The sequence below is a fragment of the Mesoplodon mirus genome, assembly GCF_964341445.2.
Source record: "Mesoplodon mirus genome assembly, chromosome: 4".
Classification (NCBI taxonomy): domain Eukaryota; kingdom Metazoa; phylum Chordata; class Mammalia; order Artiodactyla; family Ziphiidae; genus Mesoplodon; species Mesoplodon mirus.
The window spans coordinates 12,529,062-12,551,455 of NC_138979.1; the positions used below are offsets into that span (position 1 = coordinate 12,529,062).

Below are 22,394 nucleotides of genomic sequence, written 5' to 3' on the forward strand. Positions count from 1 at the left end.
GACTAACGTATACCAGCTCTAAGGTCCCTTCAGCTCTGAAATCTCTGACATTTCCACACCGCAAAGCAATCCCATGCCAATGACAGAGAAATGTTACATATCATTTAAGGAATAAAATGAAGTTTCAGCTTATAGAAAATTATCTCAGAGAATGAATCCAGCTAGAATAACTTGTAGAATTGGGACAATATTTTTTAACTGTTTTATACACACACCGGCCTTTTAAACAGAGTGTGTTAAAATAGTTGCATTAAGGAGAATCAGTGACTCGTGGTCATTATTATGAACCTTAGTTATTTTACAGTGACGGTCTCAGGGCCAGTGATGAGTATAAGTCTCCTTATTACTCACAGTGGCCTAAGCCTCCCATGTGATCTGAATTTTTGTTATGAATTTTTTAGTCTTTTTTGTGCCAGCCATTACCTTTCATTGCTGTCAATGTCCTGATCATTTTCAGCAGCTCGTCCCCCAACTTTTATTGGCTGTAGAGGTAGAAAGCAGATATCAGACTGTTAGAATTGTACATGATGGTTAGGATATACAGGGTCTGAGTAAGAGGTTAAGAAGCTTTCCTAGGAGTAAAGCAAATAGGTCCTCAACATGAACTTTGTAGCTTCTAAGGATACACATCTTTCTGCTTCATTTCTTATTCTCATTAATACTGCACAAAGGTGAATTTTCCCAGTAACTGGGGTCTGGTAGACAGTGTGCTAATGTATTTGATTCTCTACAAATTCTCTACAAGCCCTAGCAACATAGATTCATAATTAAGTTGCTGATATGGGCCTGACAGCTTTAGAGAGAATTCTCGGGCCACTTGCCAAAACTAACATCATGGGAAGAACTAAATAATTTGTTTCTCATGACAATTTGGTGAAGCAATATAGCATAACAATTAAGTGTGTAGGCTTTGGAGTGTGACCGTCAGTGCTCAGAGCCCAAGTGCACAGAGCTTACCCTTGCAAGCCAAGGTGAACTTGGGCAAGAAAATCCACTTCTTGGTGTCTCCATTTCTCCTTTTTAAATTGTGAGTAATCAACTAAATGAGTAGTGTGTTGAGTGCTTAGAAAAGTTCCTGGCATTGTCAGCACTCAGTAGATGTTAGACTTGTAATAATTATTTTTCTCGGTCCTTTTAGTATACTTACTCTATTGGTCAGGGTTCTCCAGAGAAACAGAAACAATGGAATATAAGTGATATAGAGAAAGATTATTATGAAGGATTGGCTCACGTGACTATGGAAGCTGAGAAGTCCCACAATCCACTGTAGATTGAGGAGGACCAAACTGGAGGACCAAGAAGGCTGGTGATATAGTTCTGTACCAAACCTGGAGGCCCGAGAACTGGGAGCCGATGGAGTTAAGTGCCTGCCTAACTCCGGGGGCCTGAGAGCCAAGAGCATCCATGTCTGAGGACACGAGAAGATAGATGTCCAAGCTCAAGCAGAGAGCAAATTCACCCTTCCTCCACCTTTTTGTTCTATACAGTTCCTCAACAGATGGGATAATGCCTGCCCACCTTGGTGAGGGGGATCTTTACTCTGTCTACCCATTCAAATGCTAAGCTCTTTAGGAGGCACCCTCACAGACACACCCAGAAATAATGTTTTACCAGCTCTCTGGGCATCCCTTAGCCCAGTCAAGTTGATATAAAATTAACCATGAGGGGCCTCCCTGGTGGCGCAGTGGTTGAGAGTCCGCCTGCCGATGCAGGGGATACGGGTTCGTGCCCCGGTCTGGGAAGATCCCATATGTTGCGGAGCAGCTGGGCCCGTGAGCCATGGCCGCTGGACCTGCGCGTCCGGAGCCTGTGCTCCGCAACGGGAGAGGCCACGACAGTGAGAGGCTCGCGTACCGCAAAAAAAAAAAAAAAAAAAAAAAAAAAAAATTAACCATGATATTTACAATTAGCAACATTAAGTGCTACAAAGAATATAATGGTATCCTCTGATTAATTTGTTAATTTTTCATTGGTCACTCTGTTAGGGTTCTCCAGAGAAATAGAACCAATAGGATGATTATATTTAATATAGTATATAGATAGATTTATTTTAGGAAATTGACTCACATGACTATGGAGACTGGCAAATCCAAAATCTGCAGGGTGGACAAGCAGGCTATAGACCCAGAGGAGAGCTGATGCTACTGTTCTGCTTTGAAGATCATCAGGCTGAAGACTTTGAAATTGCTCAATTTGTATTTTTTTTCTACCACTTTTCCAAGATAGGGTTTGAAGCTGAAGGACAATGATGGATGCCTAAAATTGCAGTTACAGGACGTTAATGAGTTGGGCTGACTGCCCAGGCAAAGGCTGACTTGCAGGTTTGTTGTGGGGAAAGCCTTGCCTCTGAGTCTAGCCCTTGTGAAGGCGGGTCTAAATCCTGTATTTTATCAGTTCGTTAGGTCAGGCTACAGAGGAATACTCACACTAACCAAAATCACATTTTTGCTGTTTACACCAAGTCTTTCTTGGAAATCTATGTACCTGTGAGTCTGGATTAGTTATTGGCAAGCTGCCTTGTGACACTGGAGAAAGAACAGAGAACTAGAAGGTACTATGCGGGTACTTTATCCAAGTTATGGAAAAGCCTGATGAGTGTTCCACATCTCATGAGACTAGATCCCTCTATGATGTGATGAAATGGAGCGCCCTGAACAGATTTCTGTCTGATAAGTTCTTACTATACCTTCTTTCACTGATTCTAAGATTCACATTTTTAACACCTTTGGATAGATTGCATGAAATACAGTAACTGCTTTTTTTTGCTCTCCATTCAGACTTCTACATTTCCTGGATGACCTCACTATATATTACAGTGGACATGTTACAGATGCCCTATGTCCCAGGCATGAAGATCCACTCTGGTCACATGACCAGACTTGGAGATTTCCCAAATTCCCTTCAGCCCCAGGTTCATAAATCTTCTCTCAAATGAACTCACTTCTTTTTTTTTTTTTAATTTATTTAATTAATTTATTTTTGACTGTGTCGGGTCTTCGTTGCGGTGCACGGGCTTCTCATTGCGGTGACTTCTCTTGCTGCAGAGCAAGGGCTCTAGGCGCCTGGGCTTCAGTAGTTGTGGCGTGTGGGCTCAGTAGTTGTGGCGCACGGGCTTAGTTGCTCCGTGGCATGTGGGATCTTCCTGGACCAGGGATCGAACCCAGGTCCCCTGCATTGGCAGGCGGATTCTTAACCACTGAGCCACCAGGGAAGCCCCTGGACTCACTTTTTTTTTTTGCCCATGCCATCTGGCTTGGGGGAATCTTAGTTCCCTGACCAGGGATGGAACCTGTGCCCTCTGCAGTGGAAGCAGGGAGTCCTAACCACTGGACCCCCAGGGAATCCCCATCTCAGATAGACTGACTTCTGCAGATGGCTAAACTCTACCATTTTTTTCACATTTTTATTGATTTCCCTTGTAAACTTAGATTTAAATAGAGGATACCCTTTACTACAGCAGTCAAGGGCATTTGGAAGTAAAATCTAAGCTCCATATCAAAGTTACTCCTGTCCAGACTCCCGATCTTGCTTCTCATCTTGGTTTTCAGCTTTAGCCAGACAACAAACACTTACTGATGGATTTTTATAAGAGTGGACATGGGGTTTCCCTGGTGGTGCAGTGGTTGAGAGTCCGCCTGCCAATGCAGGGGACACGGGTTTGTGCCCCAGTCCGTGAGGATCCCACATGCCACGGAGCGGCTAGGCCCGTGAACCATGGCCGCTGAGCCTGCGCGTCCAGAGCCTGTGCTCCACAACAGGAGACACCACAACAGTGAGAGGCCCGCGTACCGCAAAAAAAAAAAAAAAAAAAAAAGAGTGGACATGTTATCTCATGGCAGGAAAATTTAAGACATTAAAATGATCTAGTCTCAGGAGTTTTTCCATGAAGGATTTAGTAGCATAATATTGTCCTGGCTAAGGGCCTTGCTATTTCTTGTTACAACTCTTTATTTAAGAACTTTGGTTCTGGATGAAGCACGACATAAAACAAGTTTACATAACAGAGCTTGTACCACATAATCTTAGATTACAGCTGATGATAAAAGAAAAATAAGCACTTTACGCAGGATGATGCTCTAGAAAGAATTTAAATTACAAACCGACACTGAAACCCTCTTGGCTTTTACTTTTACTAGACTCTAGAACTGATAATATCCAATTGCAATATATAAATTTCTATGTTTAGAGCCAGCACTTGACTCAATCAAATCCGCATGCTATTTCATCTGAGATGTTTACACTTTTAATAATTGGTAGGTGATATTTTCATATAAGGACACATTATATTTATACATGTTTCAGAGAAGCACTTGAAAATTTAAAATTGGGGCCTTAGTCCTATTAATTTAGCAAGTAAAAATTATTTTCGCTTATGAAATATCCAACATTTTTAAAATGGAAAACTTAAAATAGTACATTCCTCGGCTGTGGTTTAGAAGGAAGGAACACACTCTTTGAAGTCCTGGTTAGCATTCTACTTGCAGTGTGTTTTATGTGCTGCCTGCTTTTCTTGCTTTATGGATTATTTCCAACCACCCCAAGACAGGTTGATTATCTAGTTTATACTGGTGAGAAAAGAGAGGCTCAGAGATGTTAAAACAAAAACAAAAACCTTGCCCAATGTACTAAAACAAGTTTCAGAGCTATTTTTTTTAAATGTTTAATCCACAGCTCACAAGCTTTCCATTAACAACCATCAATGAACTCAACACGTGATACCAAAGGCCTGCATTTAGTATAATAAATTCTCTGACAGTGACAGTATTGGAGGCAGGAATATGATCTGAAATGAACAATTTTATAAGGCAGAACACCTGAGAGATAAATGTAGGTAACTGATAAGTGTTATGTAGTTCATAGTTTCAAAAAACAATCATCATCATAACTTGGTCTCCTAGACACTGAAATCTGAAGCTCCTTGATATGCTATATAGCATGGGCAAACAAAGAGGTTTTGTTCAGTACATGTTTTTGTGGGATGGTGTAACTATGCAGTCCCTATAGGTCAACAAACACTGCACAGAACCGAGCAATGACTCATGAAATCTACTGTGAGATCTCCCTCCTCAGTTTCAAAATATTCATTTAGCATTGCATTAGTGAAACAGCCAACAGCTTGTCAGTCTTTTCACTATCTTGGCCTGGTTCAAAATGGATCAGGCTTTTTAACTTGGAATTTTACTCATTTAAAAAATTTCATAAGCATTGTGGTAAAATAAAAATTCACTTAAGACAATTTAATTTATACATATATTACACTTACATATACATATATTTTTAAAATACTCTTTTCACTATATAGTAAAAATTTCCTATGTAGACTTAGAAGTTAGATTTTGAAAATAAAAACCACTGTAGAGTAAAAATAGCTCTTTTTCTCCTTTCTTCAACTTCCCGAAGGAAAAATGAATCTTCACGGAAGATTGTGTTGACACTGGTTATGAATTTTGTTTGGCATTTGGGACTTTTCATCTTTGTCTTTAAATATAAGAGTAGTGATAATGCTACAGTGATTTATTCTTTGTATGTTGAGCATCCAATACCAAATTAACTTTTTACATAATTATTATGAGAGAGAAGAAAATATTTTGTTTTCCTATAGACAACAGATTGAAATGCTTAGTTCTAAATTGAAATTACTTACTTCCAAAACCAGGCAATGACATATTGATGATATCAGAATAGATGTTTGCTATCATTGTCAATGAGTGGTACATCATTTAAAATAAAGGATTAGCAACAGTTTCACTATAAGGAACTTATTGTAGAAGCAGTAAAAATGCATTCCACACAACACAGTATAGCTTAAAACGATGCGTTAGTTCTGACCTTTTATATTAAATAGGAATGTAAACCTGATTAATCTCTGCAAAAAAATTTTTGTCCACGAACACTTACGTTTGTGGCCAACTGGCAGGTATAGGCAATTCATCAGGCTGCCTGCTTCCCTCTTATTATGGGATTGCTCTGAGATCCCAAGGCTCATCATGCAAAGGGCATCGCTATTAGATGGGTGCACTATTTTTCATCCTCCCGGAAGATGACCTTTAGCCTACGGAGGAAGGTCAGGAAAGCGAGGGCCGTCGAGCTTCCATCTAATGTCGCGAGGAGAGGGGTGATGACGTAGGGAGGCAGCTTAGGCATCCACGCCCCCCAAGTGCGCGGGCCTCGCAGGAGGCTGAGCTCAGAGCTTTAGCACAGGAGAAGGCGCGGAGAGTTCGGGGCGTGGTGGGCTGCCGCAGGGTTATCTACAGGAGTCCAGCTCTCCTGGGGACATGGCCTGGCCCGTGCGCACCGAGAACAGGAAGCCGTGAGCCAGGCGGGCAGTGTAAGCGGCAGCGGGTCGACTCCCGGGCAGTCTCCAGGCCGCCCGCCGCGCCCGCGCCCTCAGGATTCCCGCGCTCTGCCGGTTCCCCGGGAGTCGCCATGGCAACGGACGACGGGTCCTGGACTCGGCGGGAGGCGCCCGGCCCAGCTGCCACCACCGCGGCTCCGATGGAGAGCTGTGCCGACGCGCCCGAGACCGAGGAGTGCTGGAAGATCATCGAGAACCTCGAGTCCACTATTGAACAATTCCGGTTCAGACCCAGGTGACTGGCGCGAGCTGCGGCGCCCCGGCCCGCGCTCCCTGCCCCTCCCCAGGTCAACATGGCGCCCCGCGCCCCTTCCCGCGCTCCACCGCTCCCCGGGCTCCGGGCTCCAGGCCACAGGGCTGCTGTTTTGATTTCTAAAATGTACTACTGTACACTAAGCACGGACTCTGGAGCCAGACTGCCTGGGTTCGAATCCTAATGACACGATACAGGGCCCAAGAGTTGGGCGAGTTAGCTAACGTCTCTGTGCCTCGTTATCTCATCGGGGAAGCAGCCGCGATGGTGATGGTGGCGCATAGTGCCTCCTTAATAGTTCATAGCGAACCTCCAGTGAGTTAATCTGAGGAAAGTGTTTGGAAGAATGCCATACATATAGCGTACATAGTACCACAGAAGTGTTTGCCAATATAACTATCTGTTATTGACCCTTTTCTATAGTTTTTCGATCTCATAATTCTTCTTTGTCCCCTCTGCTCCAGTTTTATTTGGATAATGTAGAGGTGATGTTTCTTGGGGGGGAAAAAAAAGGTACTTTTCTTTCTAAAAACCTTTCGAAATCCGTAAGTGGCCTGCACTAGGTTGGCTGCTGTGGAGGCCCTAACACAAGGGCCTCGTGGTGCCCGGTGGGCGGGCTGAGAGGCAAGCCCCGCCCACTGAGGCCGCTCCCGAGTGGGAAGAAGGGACCAGAGCCCAGTGGTGGGGACCGACGCAGTGAAATGGTGCCGCCAGACCAGCTGCCCCCGCTCAACTGTATTAAGTGGGTGCGTTTGTTAAAAGGGATCAGAACCTGGTTGATTGGTGGTTGTGAAAACATATTGGCAGCAGCGGATGGTAAGCTCGGTGGGCCCAGTGTCTCACCTGTTCTAGTGGTCGACTGAGAGCAATGACTCCCTGCCTTGGGTTCCGCAGCATTCCGTGGTGGGGAGCTTCTCCAGCAAAACGCGCTGGCGGTGCTCAGCGGCCAGACTGACAGTGCCAGGGGCTCAGTTTGTGCTTGTTGGGTGAACAAAGGAACCACTGATGCCCGTGTGAGTTTCTCTTCACCTGTAGTGCTGGGGGGGGGGGGGGGAACTGTGCTGGTGCTCAGGTGTCTGGTGTGAGCGGGAGAGGCTCGGTACTGACTGCAGTCCCGGAATGAGGGAAGAATCAGCCCATGAGGAAGCAGCAGTCCACAAACCAACCTAAGCCCGTCCTTTGTGAAGTTTAGTTCTAGTCAGGAAACCAGCGATAAACAAGCAGACTCTATAATAAATAAGTTAAGTGGTGGTGAGTGCTAAGGGGGAAACAGAGCCGAAGAAATAGTGTGTGGTGTGGGGAAGGAGGTTGTAATTTTAGATACTGTGGTCAAGGAAGGCTTCTTGGAGATGACTTTGGGGGGAAGACCTGCAGGCTGGAGGGGGAGCCCTCTCAGGAAACAGTGTTCCAGGCAAGACAGGAAGCCGAAGAGAGTGGGCGTGGGTGTCACCAGGAGGCTGGAGCAGTGGGGGAGGAGGGAGCAGTGGGGGAGGAGGGAGCAGTGGAGATGAGGTCAGAGGTAAGGGGATGGTGCCGGATGGCTTGGGACCTAGATCCTTGTAAGGACTTCAGCATTGACCTTGAATGAGGTGGTCAGATGTGTTTTTTCAACACTGCCAAGCAATTCTCCCATTCTCAGCAGACACTGACTGGGTGTGTCCTGTAGTTTGCTTATTTATTTATTTTTAATTGAAGTATAGCTGCTGTACAATATTATGTAAATTACAGGTGTACAATATAGTGATTCACAAATTTTTAAATGTTATACTCTTACAGTTCTTATAAAATATTGGCTATATTCCCCATGTTGTACATTATATCCTGTAGCTTACTTAATAGTTTGTACCTCTTAATCCCGTACCCCTGTGTTGCCCCTCCCTCTTTCCCTCTCCCTACTGGTAACCACTATTTTGTTCTTGTGTCCTGTAGTTTAACTGGAGATAGTGTCAGATTCCATATGTTAAGGGCTCAGTCCCACAAGACTGCCCCTGTCCTCCCTCTTAAGAGGCCAATTGCAAGTCCAGGTTGTCACCTGTGCTTCTGACAACCAGCTATAACTCAGAGGTTCCTCAAGTTCAGTTGATTTGCTAGAGTGGCTCACAGGACTCAAGAATCCAGTTTACCTACTCGGTTACTGGTTTATTACAAAGAATATTAAAGGATATGAATGAAGAGCCAGAGGAAGAGATACATAGGGCAAGGTCTGGAAGGGTCTGGAGCACAAGAGCTTCTGTCCCTGTAGAGTTTCGGGTGCACCACCCTCCTGGCACATGAGTTCATTCTTGTTCACCAACCTGGAAGCTCTCTGAACCCTGTAATTCAGGGATGTTTATGAAACCTTCATTGCATGGGCAGAATTGATGGAATCATTGACTTTTTGTGATTGATTCAACCTCCAGCCCTCTCCAGAGGTGGAATTGGGGGTTGGGATGGAAAGTTCTAACCCTCTCATCATGGTTGGTTCCCCTGGCAACCACCCCCATCCTTAGGGGCTTTTCAAAAGTCACCTCATTCACATAAAATCAGGTGTGGTTGAAAGGGGCTTCTCACGAATAGCCAAAGACACCCCGTTCACCTTTTCCCACCATTTCAGAAACTGAGGACAGAAGACCAAATATTATCAATATAACAAAAGATTCTCTCATTGTGCTTGTCGCTTAGGAAATTCCAAGGGTTTGGCCTGCTGTGAGGCAGGAAGCACGGATGAAGACCAATATATATATGTTTATTATAAATCACACTGTCACAGATGAGAAGACACGAGGGCATTGCAGGAAAGGAATGACATAATCTGGTTTATCTTTCAACAGAATTACTCTGGCAATTGCTTTGATATTAGACTATAGTGAGGACCGGGGAAGAAACAGGGAAACCAGTTAAGGGACTAGGACAACATGCTTGGTGAAAAATGACCGTGGTGGTAATAGGAGTTGGAGGTGGTGAGACTAGTCAGGTTCTAGATCTATGTTGAAGGTAGGACTGATAGGCACAGAGTGGGAGCTGGCTAACTGGAAGGATGGAGTTGCCATGAACTGGGATGGAGAAGACTAGGACACGAATAGCTTTGGGGGGAATATCATAAGCTTACTTTTGGACATAATATCTCAGATGTAACTCTTAGCCATCCATCTAGGCTGTTAAGTTGGTAGTTGATTATGTGAGTCTTTAGAGAAGGAACAGTAATTTACCCTGTACTCTTCTGAGTTCTTGGCTGAGACAGCCCCGGTTATAAAAGATTAACAAGAGGAAAACAAACAAGTTTATTAACATGCATGTCTCATGTATACCTAGGAGTTACCCAGGAAAAATGAGTAAAACTCCAAGATGGCCCAAGCCACCACTTTAAATACCATCTTCAGCTGAATACAAAAGAAAGATGTACGGTGGAGGGAGGCCAGTTATGGGAGGTTACCAAGAAGTCCAGTAAAAAAGGGTAAGGTCTGTTATGCAGACTTAAAGGGGTGTCTTCTCCTTTAATAAGATTCTTTTGTGAGTTAGAGTCATCTTACTGGTAGGAGAGTTCCTTTATAAATGTAAATTTCTCTTACAAAGGGGGGTAACTTCTACTCTGTTTCCAGGGCTTCACCTGTGTCTGCAGTTTCTCAAAAATAATTAGCTCAAAATAATCCTTATGCTCAAGGGGCATATTTCAGGGTGCCATATTCTGCTACCTTTAAACCCTAAAGTTCAGAGAGAGGCTCAGGATGGCTGTACCATTGTGGGGGTAATTGACACAAAGATGGATCTAGAGCTGGGAAACTTGGTCAGATCACCCAGGCAGTGAGTGAAAAGAAGTGTGTGAGCCTTGGGGCACATCAAAGTTGTATGCTCTTTGAAGAGGAAAAAGGTGGAAGCAATATTTTCCTTAGTTAAAATTGAGCAGTACACCATAGTGAAAGTTTGGTGCACTTAATGCCACTTTCTTTGACTAATTCATTAATGAGCATTTGTTAGGATAGATTATTCTAGGATTTAGTGAGACATGTCATTGCATTCTATTAAAAAATATTCATGGATCTATTTTCTATAAGTTAACATGTTAATTTTTTATCTAATTTGTTTGAAAAACCCCCTGTAATTGCTATTTTTCCAAGACTGTATTTTATGCATAATAACTAAGCTGTTATTCAGAAATCAAATTGTTAAACCTGTAAATAAGGACTGTGTAGGAACCACTTAGTTTGTTGTGATGTTGGTTTCCATTCTAGGCAGAGGGGTTGTTATCTAAAATTAGACACATTTGGAATTTGATGGGAAGCTGAAGAATGAACTTTCATGTTTCACTTAGATTCTGAATGAGCCAGAACTTTCTAAATCAGTCACTCAAAAAGTTAGGACCAGTTAGGGATAGTAGATCCATAGGCCTGTTCTCACCAGGGATGGAGGGTAAGACTCTGTCACTTCAGGCTTGTGGTTTTTTGTTTTTTTTGTTTTTTGTTGGTAATGCCATGTGGCTTGCGGGATCATAGTTCCCCAACCGGGGATTGAACCAGCACCCTCGGCAGTGAGAGCGTGGGGTCCTAACCACTGGACCGCCAGGGAATTCCCAGGCTTGTGATTTTTAGATTAACCTTCGCAACTTGAAGGTTCGTATTAGGGGACTTACTGTACTTACAATCTTTGAGCCTCAGCTTCCATATCTTCAGAACAAGAAAGGTAGATAACCTGAGAAGAAAGTGTGTGTGTATCAAGACGTATATCTTGACTAAGCACATAGGACAAGTTAAGCGTTCAATTGTGGTTTTTTTTTTTTTTGGCTGCGTTGGGTCTTTGTTGCTGCGCGCGGACTTTCTCTAGCTGAGGCCAGCGGGGGCTACTCTTCGTTGCGGTGCGCAGGCTTCTCATTGCGGTGGCTTCTCTTGTTGCGGAGCGCGGGCTCTAGGCGTGCGGCTTCAGTAGTTGCAGCACGCGGGCTCAGTAGTTGTGGCTCGCAGGCTTAGTTGCTCCGCAGCACGTGGGGGATCTTCTGGGACCAGGGCTCGAACCCGCGTCCCCTGCAGCGGCAGGTGGATTCTTAACCACTGCACCACCAGGGAAGTCCGCATTCAATTGTTAAAAAACAAAATTCACCCCAGTAGATTTGAAGATCTAATTGGTTTAGTTAGGTGATTCATGAATTGGGCAGCATTCTGCCTAGCAATTAGAAGGGTGCTCCAAGGGGGTTGTACAAAATAGGAGGTTTCTATAGGAAAAAGCTATTAGTGAAAGAGAAGAAAGCAATGCTTTTAGGCTAGGGCTTATCTTTTTGGGGAAAGGGAAAGGCAGGGGTTTTATCATGCAGATTGCCTCTTCTTCCTCTGGGGGCGGAATGGAGAGCCCCCCACACCCCCGTGACAGATTATCTTCTTGGTGCTGCCAGAAAATTCGACTGGTTGATTAGGATTACATTTCTGGGGAAGGTTGAAACTGCAGTTAAGTCAAGTATTAAGTCTAGATTTGGTATCATGGGCTTTAGAACAAGTAATGCCATTTTGAGCCTGTGTTTTTCTCTTTCTTTAACACAGTAAATAGGCACTAATATTATTTCTAGACACCCTGGAGGAGGTATCTATAAAATTCTTGAACCTGGTTTTAAAATATCATACTGTATTACTATAATATTATGGCATCAGACGGAATAGCTGAAAACATTATTCCAAGTTTCTAAATCATATCCTGAAGATATATGTATTTGGGGTGTTTTTTTTTTTTTTGCACCTCTATTTTTTTTCTAGTTTTGAGATCTAATTGACATGTAACATTATATATTTATCATAAAACCTACTCACATTCATAATTTACCACCTACCACAGATCTTTTGCTTAAAGTGGGAAGAAAGGAAAGAACATATGTGGTCAAGCTTATTGAAAAATGCAGCTGAGTAGTAAAAAGGAGCCGCTTGGTGCTGGAAAGGGTAAAGGATTGCATTTCCAGGCTGGAGGGGTGAGTCACTGAGTTCTATTAAATGGGAGGCGTTGCAGAATATAAAGAAACAGGTTAAGTTTAGGTTGTTGTTTGTATTTATTGTATTGATATAGCACTCAGAGTCCAAATAGGAGGCAGAAACCTCACCAGTATTTGAACAGGGAACAAACATTTCCCGTTTCTTATTAAATATTAAAGAGGATTTTTAACTAGTAAAAGGTGGTAAAGGTGATAAAAGACCCTAAGCAGCATTGTCGTAGGGAATGCAAATGCAGCTGTGACCCCAAGGGCAGAGGTGGTGTAAGCACAGAAGGGACTAAGATTTAGCAGGCTCCCACCCCACCAAATGCTGAGATTAAGACCTCTTGGGAGAGGATGCGGCTGGTGGTAGAGACACCTGCCAGAGGGTGCTGCCCAGAGTGCTCGCCGTACTACAGGCAAGTAAATCGGGAGACAAGGTGTTGAGGCTTTATTCGGAAAGCCACAGACGGAAAAGATGGGAAACTAATATCTCCAAAAAACCCCATCTTATCGGGGTTTGGATGCCAATTTCTTTGATGGAACAGAGAGGGGGAGGGGGTGAGGAAGTAAAGTAAAAAGGCCATAATTCCTGCAAATATCTCCTGGAATGGCCAGCCTCAGGGAGGGGATGTGTTAATTTCTTGTTTCTTGCAGCCATTCACAAGTGGACAGGGTCAGGATGTTTCCCTGAACAAAGGCACTTTTGTTTAACATTCAGGCAGAGGGGCAGGGTTCCCCAAGGCAGGCCATTATGTATAGAGGGTATCCTTTTAGTGAACAAAAGCAACGGGAAGCAAAGGTTAAAATAAAAGAAACAGATCCAACATGGAGTCTGATTTAGCTCTTCCTGGTAACAAGAGCTGGTCCATGTGTTACCAAGGTCCGGCTGCTCGCTGCTGGAAAGCCAATTGTCGAGAGACAAGGGTCGGTAGGGAAGGAAAGGTTGCTTTATTTCAGAGGCCCGCAACTGGAGGCGGGGAGGGCGGATGCCTGTTCCAAGGCCGACTCCCATTCAACTCCGACAATCAGGAAGCAAGAGCCTTTATAGACAGAGCAAGGCGGCTACCTGCAGAAACAGCGCAGTCAGCTCTGACAGTCGTCTTGAAATTGGTCATCAGTGGTCTGACCTGCGTCATCTCGATTGTTTTAGGTACAGTTAATCTTCAGTTCCAGGGTCGGTTTGTTTCCATTTCTTTGAGGCCAATTCTTGGAATTGTGGCAGCTTATGTCATGGCTACAGCCTGGTCATCACGTAGTTAACTTCTTCCACCTGGTGAGGGTTTCCGTATCTATAAGACAGCTCACGGGATATAGCTCAGAATATTACCTATAGCCCTTAAGGAGGAACTAAAGGTCCTTGACTTTGCTTAGTGACTAAACTATTATTATTTGGTCTCCTTTGACTGTTTTCCTCTGTTTCTGCATTTTCTCACTTCTCTGATTAAACTTATTCTTTGGCTAAAGCTTTTCCACAGGCAAAATGCAGCCTGAGGACATGGGGGGCAAGCACCATAGGGTCCGTCTCCATTTCACATGGGCATGGCTTGTTGAGTGGCCAAGGAACTTGGTGAAAGATACAGGCAAGCCAAGGTTCTGTACATAGCTGGGAGATCCATCTCGTCATTCTTGAAGGTCCTGAGTCCTCAAAAGTCCTGTCTTGTTTGGGGGGGTTGCTGTATTTTTCCATTAATCTCTGCTGTTGGACATGGAAATGCTGAGAGTTACTCCAGAGAAACTCCTGGGTTCCAGACATCGTTCTGGACTCCACTGTGTACCCACAAGCTGTTTTCCTCTTGATAATCCGAATTAATCACTTCAACCAGTAGAGTGCCCCCTTTCTCTGCCTTTGGTTTAGTGGTGTAAGGATCACACAGTGTGGCCAGGTACCAGTTCAATTCACTCTCATCTAATTCACTGGAAACATTGTTGTGCTTCCTGGTAGAAGCATTCTCCCCTTGGGAACTAAGACCTCCAAGCCAGCAGCTCATGGAGTTGCTGGGACAGGAAAGCAGTGATTTTAGGGGTGGATTATTAGGTGTAAGGGTGAGAGGACCCTCTTCCCCTTTCACCCCTCAATTTCTGGACCTGTGGCTGTGGGAGAGATGGCGTCTTGTACTGATTCAAAGTGTAGAGGAAGAAAAGTGATTTTGTTGCAGGAAGGGGGACCCCTTCCAGGGCCCGGGAGTGGGCTCTTGTCTAACACTAAGAAATGAATTGTCCGAGGAGACACACGTGTTGGCAAAGCAAGAGACTTTATTGGGAAGGGGTGCCTGGGTGGAGAGCAGCAGGATGAGGGACCCCAGGAGGACTGCTCTGCCACGGGGCTTGCAGTCTCGGGTTCTACGGTAATGGGGTTAGTTTCCGGGTTGTCTCTGGCCAGTCATTCTGACTCAGGGTCCTTCCTGGTGGTGCACTCATCGCTCAGCCAAGACGGATTCCAGCGAGAAGGATTCTGGGAGGTTGGTAGGACATATGGGCTTGCATCTCCTCTCTCCTGACCTTTCCTGAATTCTTCAGGGTGGTGGTAGCTTGTTAGTTCCACGTTCCTTACCAGGACCTCCTGTTGTCAAGAAACTCATGCAAGTGGCTACTACCTTGTCTGGCCAGGGTGGGCGGTTTCAGTCAGTGGTTCCCCTAACAATTTTCCTTCTACCCTTTCTATGTCACTGGCTGAGAGCGCCCCCGACCCCACCCTGTAAAAAAAGACAGATTAACTGGAGAAAAAAAAATACCACCAACAGAAGTTTAATAACACGTATACCTCCTGTATACAAAAGAGATACCCAGGAAAACTGAGTAACTCCCTGAAATGGCCCATGACACCACCTTAAATATCATCTCCAGCTAAACACAAAAGAAGATGTTGAGGGTGAGGTTGGAGCCAGTTATGGGAGGTTCCGAGGAAAAGCACGGTAAACAAGGGGATGGTTGTTATGCAGCTTTAAGTCCACGTCTTCTACATTGGTAAGAGTTTCTAGAGATTTAGTCATTCTCCTCTTCCCGGTACAGCCAGGAAGACAAGCTTACAACAGAGATTTTCCTTACAAATGTAAATGTCTCATACAAAAGGGTAACTTTTATTCCATTTTCAGAGCTTCTCCTGTGTGTGTAGTTTCTTTCTTTTTTTTTTTTTTTTTTTTTTGCGGTATGCGGGCCTCTCACTGTTGTGGCCTCTCCCGTTGCGGAGCACAGGCTCCGGACGCGCAGGCCCAGCGGCCATGGCTCACGGGCCCAGCCGCTCCGCGGCATATGGGACCCTCCCAGACCGGGGCACGAACCCGCATCCCCTGCATCGGCAGGCGGACTCTCAACCACTGCGCCACCAGGGAGGCCCTCTTTCTTTTTTAAAAAAAAATATTTTACCATTTTATTTTATAAATTTATTTATTTATTTATTTATTTATTTATTTATTTTTGGCTGTGTTGGGTCCTCTTTGCTGCGCATGGGCTTTCTCTAGTTGTGGTGAGCGAGGGCTACTCTTTGTTGCGGTGCCCGGGCTTCTCATTGCAGTGGCTTCTCTTGTTGTGGAGCACGGGCTCTAGGCACGCGGGCTTCAGTCGTTGTGGCACGTGGGCTCAGTAGTTGTGGCAACACAGTAGTAGTTGCTCTGTGGCTTGTGGGATCTTCCCCTGCATTGGCAGGAGGATTCTTAACAACTGCGCCACCAGGGAAGTCCTGTAGTTTCTTAAAAATAACTAGCTCAAGATAATCCTTATGTCAAAGAGGCATATTTTGGGGTGGCAAATTCTGCTCCCCTTTGAAAGCATGTACTACATCCTATAAGACAGAACCACATCCTTTCGTGGATTTGTCTCTCAACTGCCATGACTGAGTCTTCAATAAGCCATTCTACCTTTCCACTAGGTTGGCTCTACTGGGTATGGGATATGTGATAAGACTGTTATCCCAAAACTGGGTTCACCTCTTGGTGGGTGTTGAGCCAAAAGACACAACCAAGCCAAAGATCGGGAGAAGGAATGATTTATTACTTGCAACAAGTAAGGAGAACACCAGGGATCTTTCCCAAAGCAGTGTGTCCCCAAGCAGCAAGATTGGGGAAGTTTTAAGCTGAGAGTACATGCATATTCATGAAGGGACTTGAGTAGAGGAGAATTCAGCATAGAATTGGGGCAGAAGTTGACAGAGTCCAAGCTTTAGTTGACTGAAGTCAAGAGGGTCAACGTCATCATTCCATCCTCCACCTGGGTGGGGGCCTTAGTTCCTGCAGAACTCAAAGATATATTATTATGTATGTCTCTTGAGGAGGAACTAGGACCCTGTTTTGTCACTGACATGTTGTTTCTTGACTGCATTTCCTTTGTTCCTGCATTTCCCTCACTTCCGGTAAGGTCATTAATTATGGAGACCTGTTCAAGGACAAGCATTGTGGCCAGGCTTAGATCACAAAATGGCTTAGGCCAAAAATGGCTTCTCTTATGTCAAGAAAGCCATGCCTGGCTCTCTTTCTTCATGAACCCTCCTACCTTATCTGCTTATAAGACCAGTCAATTCCATGAGCATGAGTCCATTGCTGTACTTCTTTTGCTGTGAAATAGAGTACCTTGATTAGAACTGATGCCATGCCCAATGTTATGATGGTGGATAAGGCCTTCTGTGAATCAATGGATGATGGTTCTGATCTCAGGTGGCCTTGGCCCGCAGTGGCATGAAGCAGGATTTTGGTTCCCGGCCAAAGATTAAAGTCAGGCTTCAGCAGTGAGAGCCCCAAATCCTAGCCACTAGACCACCAGGGAACAGTGGCCAGTGACAAGGCCCTGGCCCGTACAGCTTTGCAGAAAGTGAATTTCCACAAAGAAATGGGAAGTAGTGAAACAAAGTGCTTATTAGGAGGAAAAAGAGTACGTGTGGATAGACACACAGGCGGCCTCAGAGAGAGAGAGTCATGCCCTCGTGGTAGTTTGAATCACTTATATGGGGCATTTCTTCCGGGTTTCCTTTGGCCAATCAACTTGCTTTTCCTGGTTCTGAGTCCGTATTTGTTTTATCTCAGGGTCCTCCCCTGCGTGCACGCATCTCTTAGCCAAGATGGATTCTAGTGAAGAGGCCTGTGCGTAGGTTGACGTCACTCCCTTTTGACCTCCAAGGAGCCTTTCTGCTCTTGTATAGTCAGGAGGGTCTCCTTGACCTCAAGAATGAGAAATATATGGCCTCTTATCTGGGCAGGGCTCAGCTCCTCCTCCTCTTCAACTTGGAGTATCTGTCCACAGGGGACAAACCCCTGCTGCTCAGCCTGGGGCCCACCTATCTCCTGCCTCAGTTCTGTTAGATGCATTATGGTCAGGGAATGCAAATCCATATCCAGTATATGTCTGTCCCAATGAGGATGATGGGAGAGGTTCAATGTTATCAACCTGCCACCAGGTGGCTGGCTATCCTCACTAGTAAATATGGCCATATTAGGGGCTCTCTACGTGGGCTGATTAGGCCCTCAGGGCTTGCAGCAGTCAGGCCAGCCTTGGTAAGGAGAAGTCCATTTTTTTGAACTCCATCCCTGCCACCATGGCCATTTTGTTGAAGGGCTATTGAGCGAGAACTGGGATGGCTGTGGAAACTGACTGATATCCACAGGGTGTGTCTTGTTGCCTACCTGATTACTGAGCACTTTTTCTGCAGTGGATCATACGTGAGCATTCACATGGGGCACAAAATTTTTACAGGCCGTACCCATCCTTAAAGCCTCATCCATGGAACTCTCCCTTAGACTTGCTTGTCACCAGTCTCTCAATCTTGTTCCTTCCAAGTTCCTGACCATCCAGTTAAGCCTTGAGCAACTACCCATAAATCAATACAGATGTGTGGTTCTGGCCATTTCTCATCCAGAAAAAGTAGTAAATCAAATGTACTACTTCAGGTTCTGTTCAGTGGGAGGATTTTTCTTCATGACTATTCTTCAGGGTCACCTCCAAGTGAGGCTGTAAGACGGCAGGTATCCACCTTCTGGTGGCAGCTCCATCGTTAACCAGGCTTGAGTTTTTTCTTCCTCAGCTCATCATCCAGAACTTCCCATGAGGCCATAGCTGTGGATTGAGGGGGAAGAGGCACAGGGCCACTTACTCCTATAAATTGCTTTCCTTCTGCCTGAGTCTGGTGTCTGATACGCCCCTCCCACCTGATGAGAGATTGAAGCTGCCCTTGCCCAGCTTCATGGTTTGGCGGTTCAGATAAAACCCAGTTTGTCCTGGGAAACCCAGGCCATAAGGTCACTTGGTGACTCATGGTTAGGCATTCAGTCTCTTCCAAGGCTCAGAAGCAGGCTAGAGGCTCTTTTGTCAAAAGGATGATAGTCATCTACACAAGACGGCATAAGATGTACTTCAAAATCCTAGAGGTCTATGCTGCGATTTTGTGATGGGCGTTCGCCAAAGGGTCAACCAGAGCATACCTGGTTGTTCCAGACACTCTTGAGAGTCCCAGTGTATCTGCTGGTTCGTGACGTCCAAGTGGAAGAGCAGCTTGCAGTGCAATCTAGATTTCTCTTACTCTAGGCTCCAATAAAAGTCGGCTCCTTACTTGGGACTTGGAAAACGGGTTGAAGTAGCACACACAAATGTGGTATATGTTGCTTCCCAATTCACATTTCATTGTTCATTAAGGCCTAACATACTGACAGTTCTTACTGGGTGAAATTGGTAAAATTTGAGCTTGCTTGAAGGATGCACGTGACTTTTAAAAAATAGTTTATTCTGAAATAATTTCAGATCTACAGAAAAGTTGTCAGAACAGAACTAAGAACTCCCACATCCCCTTCACCTAGATTCTAAAATTCTTAACATTTTACCATATTTGTTTTCTCTCTCCTCTTCCTCCTCTCCCCTTGTACACATTCACACACACATACAAACACTCAGACATTCATTATTATCAGTCTTTTTAGGAGCTTTTGAGAGCAAGCTATAGACATGGTTCCCATCACTCCTAAGCATTCAAGTGTGTTTTTCCTAGAAGGGATACTTTCCTACATGACCAACACGGCTCTCAAATCAGCAGATTGACATTGCACAGCCCTATAACAAGCCCCTTTCAAGCTGTGCCAAGTGTACCAGCAATGACTCTTTCTTTCCTTTCTGGTCCAGGATCCTATCTAGGAGTGTGTGTTGTCTTTAGCTATCCTGTCCCCTCAGACATATTCAGCAGGAAGAGTTCCTCAGCCTCTCCCTGTTGTTCATGTCCTTGACACTTTTTCAAAAAGCACAGACATTCTGTAGCATGACCAGCTCTACCTGGGTCCATCTAGTGTTTCCTTATAACCAGACTCAGGTCATGCATTCTTGGCAGGAATGCTGGAGAAATGGAGTCTTAACCACTGGACCGCCAGGGAAGTCCTAGTAGTCCTGTTCTTAATTTTTCAACAGAATATCCTTTTCCTAATCAAACACTTCCACTGACCAGCCTTAGCCTTTAAGCTAAGCTTAGCCCTAGCTGCCATTGATAACTCCCACCTTAATCAGTCACCTCTATGGTGGTTGCCAAATGGTGATTCTGTTTTCATCATTCTTTTCTAATACATTTACTAGAGCTTCCCATTCTCATTTATCTGTTTATTCATTCATTTATGTCAGTGTGGACTGCTGGATTCATATTTCATTCAATAGGTTGTAAGCTGATACTTTATAATCATTTATTTATTTATTTAAATTATTTTATTTATTTATTTTTGGCTGCATTGGGTCTTCATTGCTGTGCGCAGGCTTCCCCTAGTTGCGGCGAGTGGTGGCTACTCTTCGTTGCAGTGTGCGGGCTTCTCATTGTGGTGGCTTCTCGTTGCAGAGAATGGGCTCTAGGCGTGTGGGCTTCTGTAGCTGTGGCATGGAGGCTCAGTAGCTGTGGCTTGCAGGCTCAGTAGTTGTGGCACATGGGCTTAGTTGCTTCAAGACATGTGGGATCTTCCCGGACCAGGGCTTGAACCCGTGTCCCCTGCATTGGCAGGTGGATTCCTAACCACTACACCACCAGGGAAGTCCCTCATCATTTATTTTGATGCTCAAATTGTCCCAGATATGGCCAGTGGGAATCTCTTCAATCTAGTTTCTGTGTCATTCTCAGGTGTCCCCATCATTTTTTGAGTATTTCCTCACTTTCTGGAGTAACAAGATGTTCCAGGCTCATTTTATACTTTTAGCCCAGCTTTGGAACCAGCCATTTTTCCAAGAAGCCCTGGTTCCTTTTAGTGCAGAATGGTATTTAAAAACCAACATCTGAGTGTTCAGTGTGCTCGTTGTTACTGGGGTGTCATTGCTTCTAGGCTCTCATATTGGACAGAACTAGAAACAAAGGTATATAAATATATGTACATATGTATGATATATGCACACATTCATATGCACATGTATGTACCTATAACTATTTATCTATCTACGTACATAATTATAAAACCATGCCCTCATGCCAGAACTTCCAATTCCATTACATTGTCTCAAGGTATATTCTAGCCTACTCTTTTCTTAAGTTTGTAAATATCATTTCGGGGACTAAAGAACGTGACTTCTATCATCTTCAGTACATTTACACGTTGGTTCAATGTATCCGATCTCCCAGGCATGTGGGCTCTCCTCTGCCTGCTGCCTCTGTGCTGCTGCCCGTGTTCTCCCAACTTCCCTCCATCCTTGGCTACTGGAACCGTTGGCCTTCTCCTCTGCATGGCTCCCAAGCTTTTTCATCATTGAACAATTGACCCATCTCATTGGCCACCATGTTGATTCCTGTCCTCTGGGAAGGGAAGGGAAGGAAAAGGAACATGGAAAAGAAAGTGACTACGTATGGTTTTTTTTTTTTTTTTTTTTTTTTTTTGTGGTACGCGGGCCTCTCACCGCCGTGGCCTCTCCTGCTGCGGAGCACAGGCTCCGGACGCACAGGCCCAGAGGCCATGGCTCACGGGCCCAGCCGCTCCGCGGCATGTGGGATCCTCCCGGACCAGGGCACGAACCCACGTCCCCTGCATCGGCAGGCGGACTCTCAACCGCTGCGCCACCAGGGAAGCCCTACGTATGGTTTTGATAGGTAGAACTGTAGGGAAACTTTGTCCTAGGCTGAGGTACAGATGTATTTTGGGAACTTTTAACAGGAAGATGTGTGACAGATGAGATGGTACATGGGGTATACTTTTTTTTTTTTTTTTTTTTTGCGGTACGCAGGCCTCTCACTGTTGTGGCCTCTCCCATTGCAGAGCACAGGCTCCGGACGCGCAGGCTCAGCGGCCATGGCTCACGGGCCCAGCCTCTCCGCGGCATGTGGAATCTTCCAGACTAGGGCACGAACCCGCGTCCCCTGCATTGGCAGGCGGACTCTCAACCACTCCGCCACCAGGGAAGCCCACATGGGGTATACTTAATGAGAGATGAGGCTTAACACTACCTCAGAACATGTAACATGTTTTTGTTTACTTGTTTACTGGTTGTCTCCCATTAGACTGTAAGTTCCACGAGAACAAAACCTTTGCCTTGTCCACTGCTGTTATCCTTGGTGCCAAAAATAGTGCCCGGCAAATAGTAGGTACTCAGTTATTCTTTGTTAAACGCACGAAGCTCCGAAAAGTAGTTTGCCTGCATATTTTGGAGGTCAGAATAAGAAGATTGAGTTTCATTTTCTTAAGCAGGGGAAGGCTATCAAAGTCCTCCGTAGTGGGGTAGTGGTACAACCTGAGTTTTAGAACAATGGGAATGATAGATGAAAATGACAAAAGATTTGGAGATGCAGTCATTTTAGGAAATGTTTATTATCTATATTTTGTGGGACGCTTGTTCAGAAGTATAATGATTTTATTTTTATTTCATGTTTTAAAAGATTCCCAAATGTATCATAAAAGAATTTCGTTAAAATTTCTAAAACACATATTCTAGAA

The 22,394-nt window shown here is 44.8% G+C and overlaps 1 protein-coding gene across 1 annotated transcript in view; it reads left to right on the plus strand.

Annotated features, from left to right (window-relative positions):
* Nucleotides 1-6,426: 6,426 nt before the first annotated feature.
* The window catches only part of LOC309802829 (uncharacterized protein C10orf67, mitochondrial), a gene marked incomplete at its 5' end in the record, with an annotated part of 117,096 nt that continues 101,128 nt past the window's right edge, over nt 6,427-22,394 (plus strand). The window contains one exon of the mRNA XM_082618719.1: nt 6,427-6,590. Within this exon, the coding sequence (XP_082474845.1) occupies nt 6,427-6,590 (164 nt within the window). The remainder of the gene's footprint in view (nt 6,591-22,394) is intronic.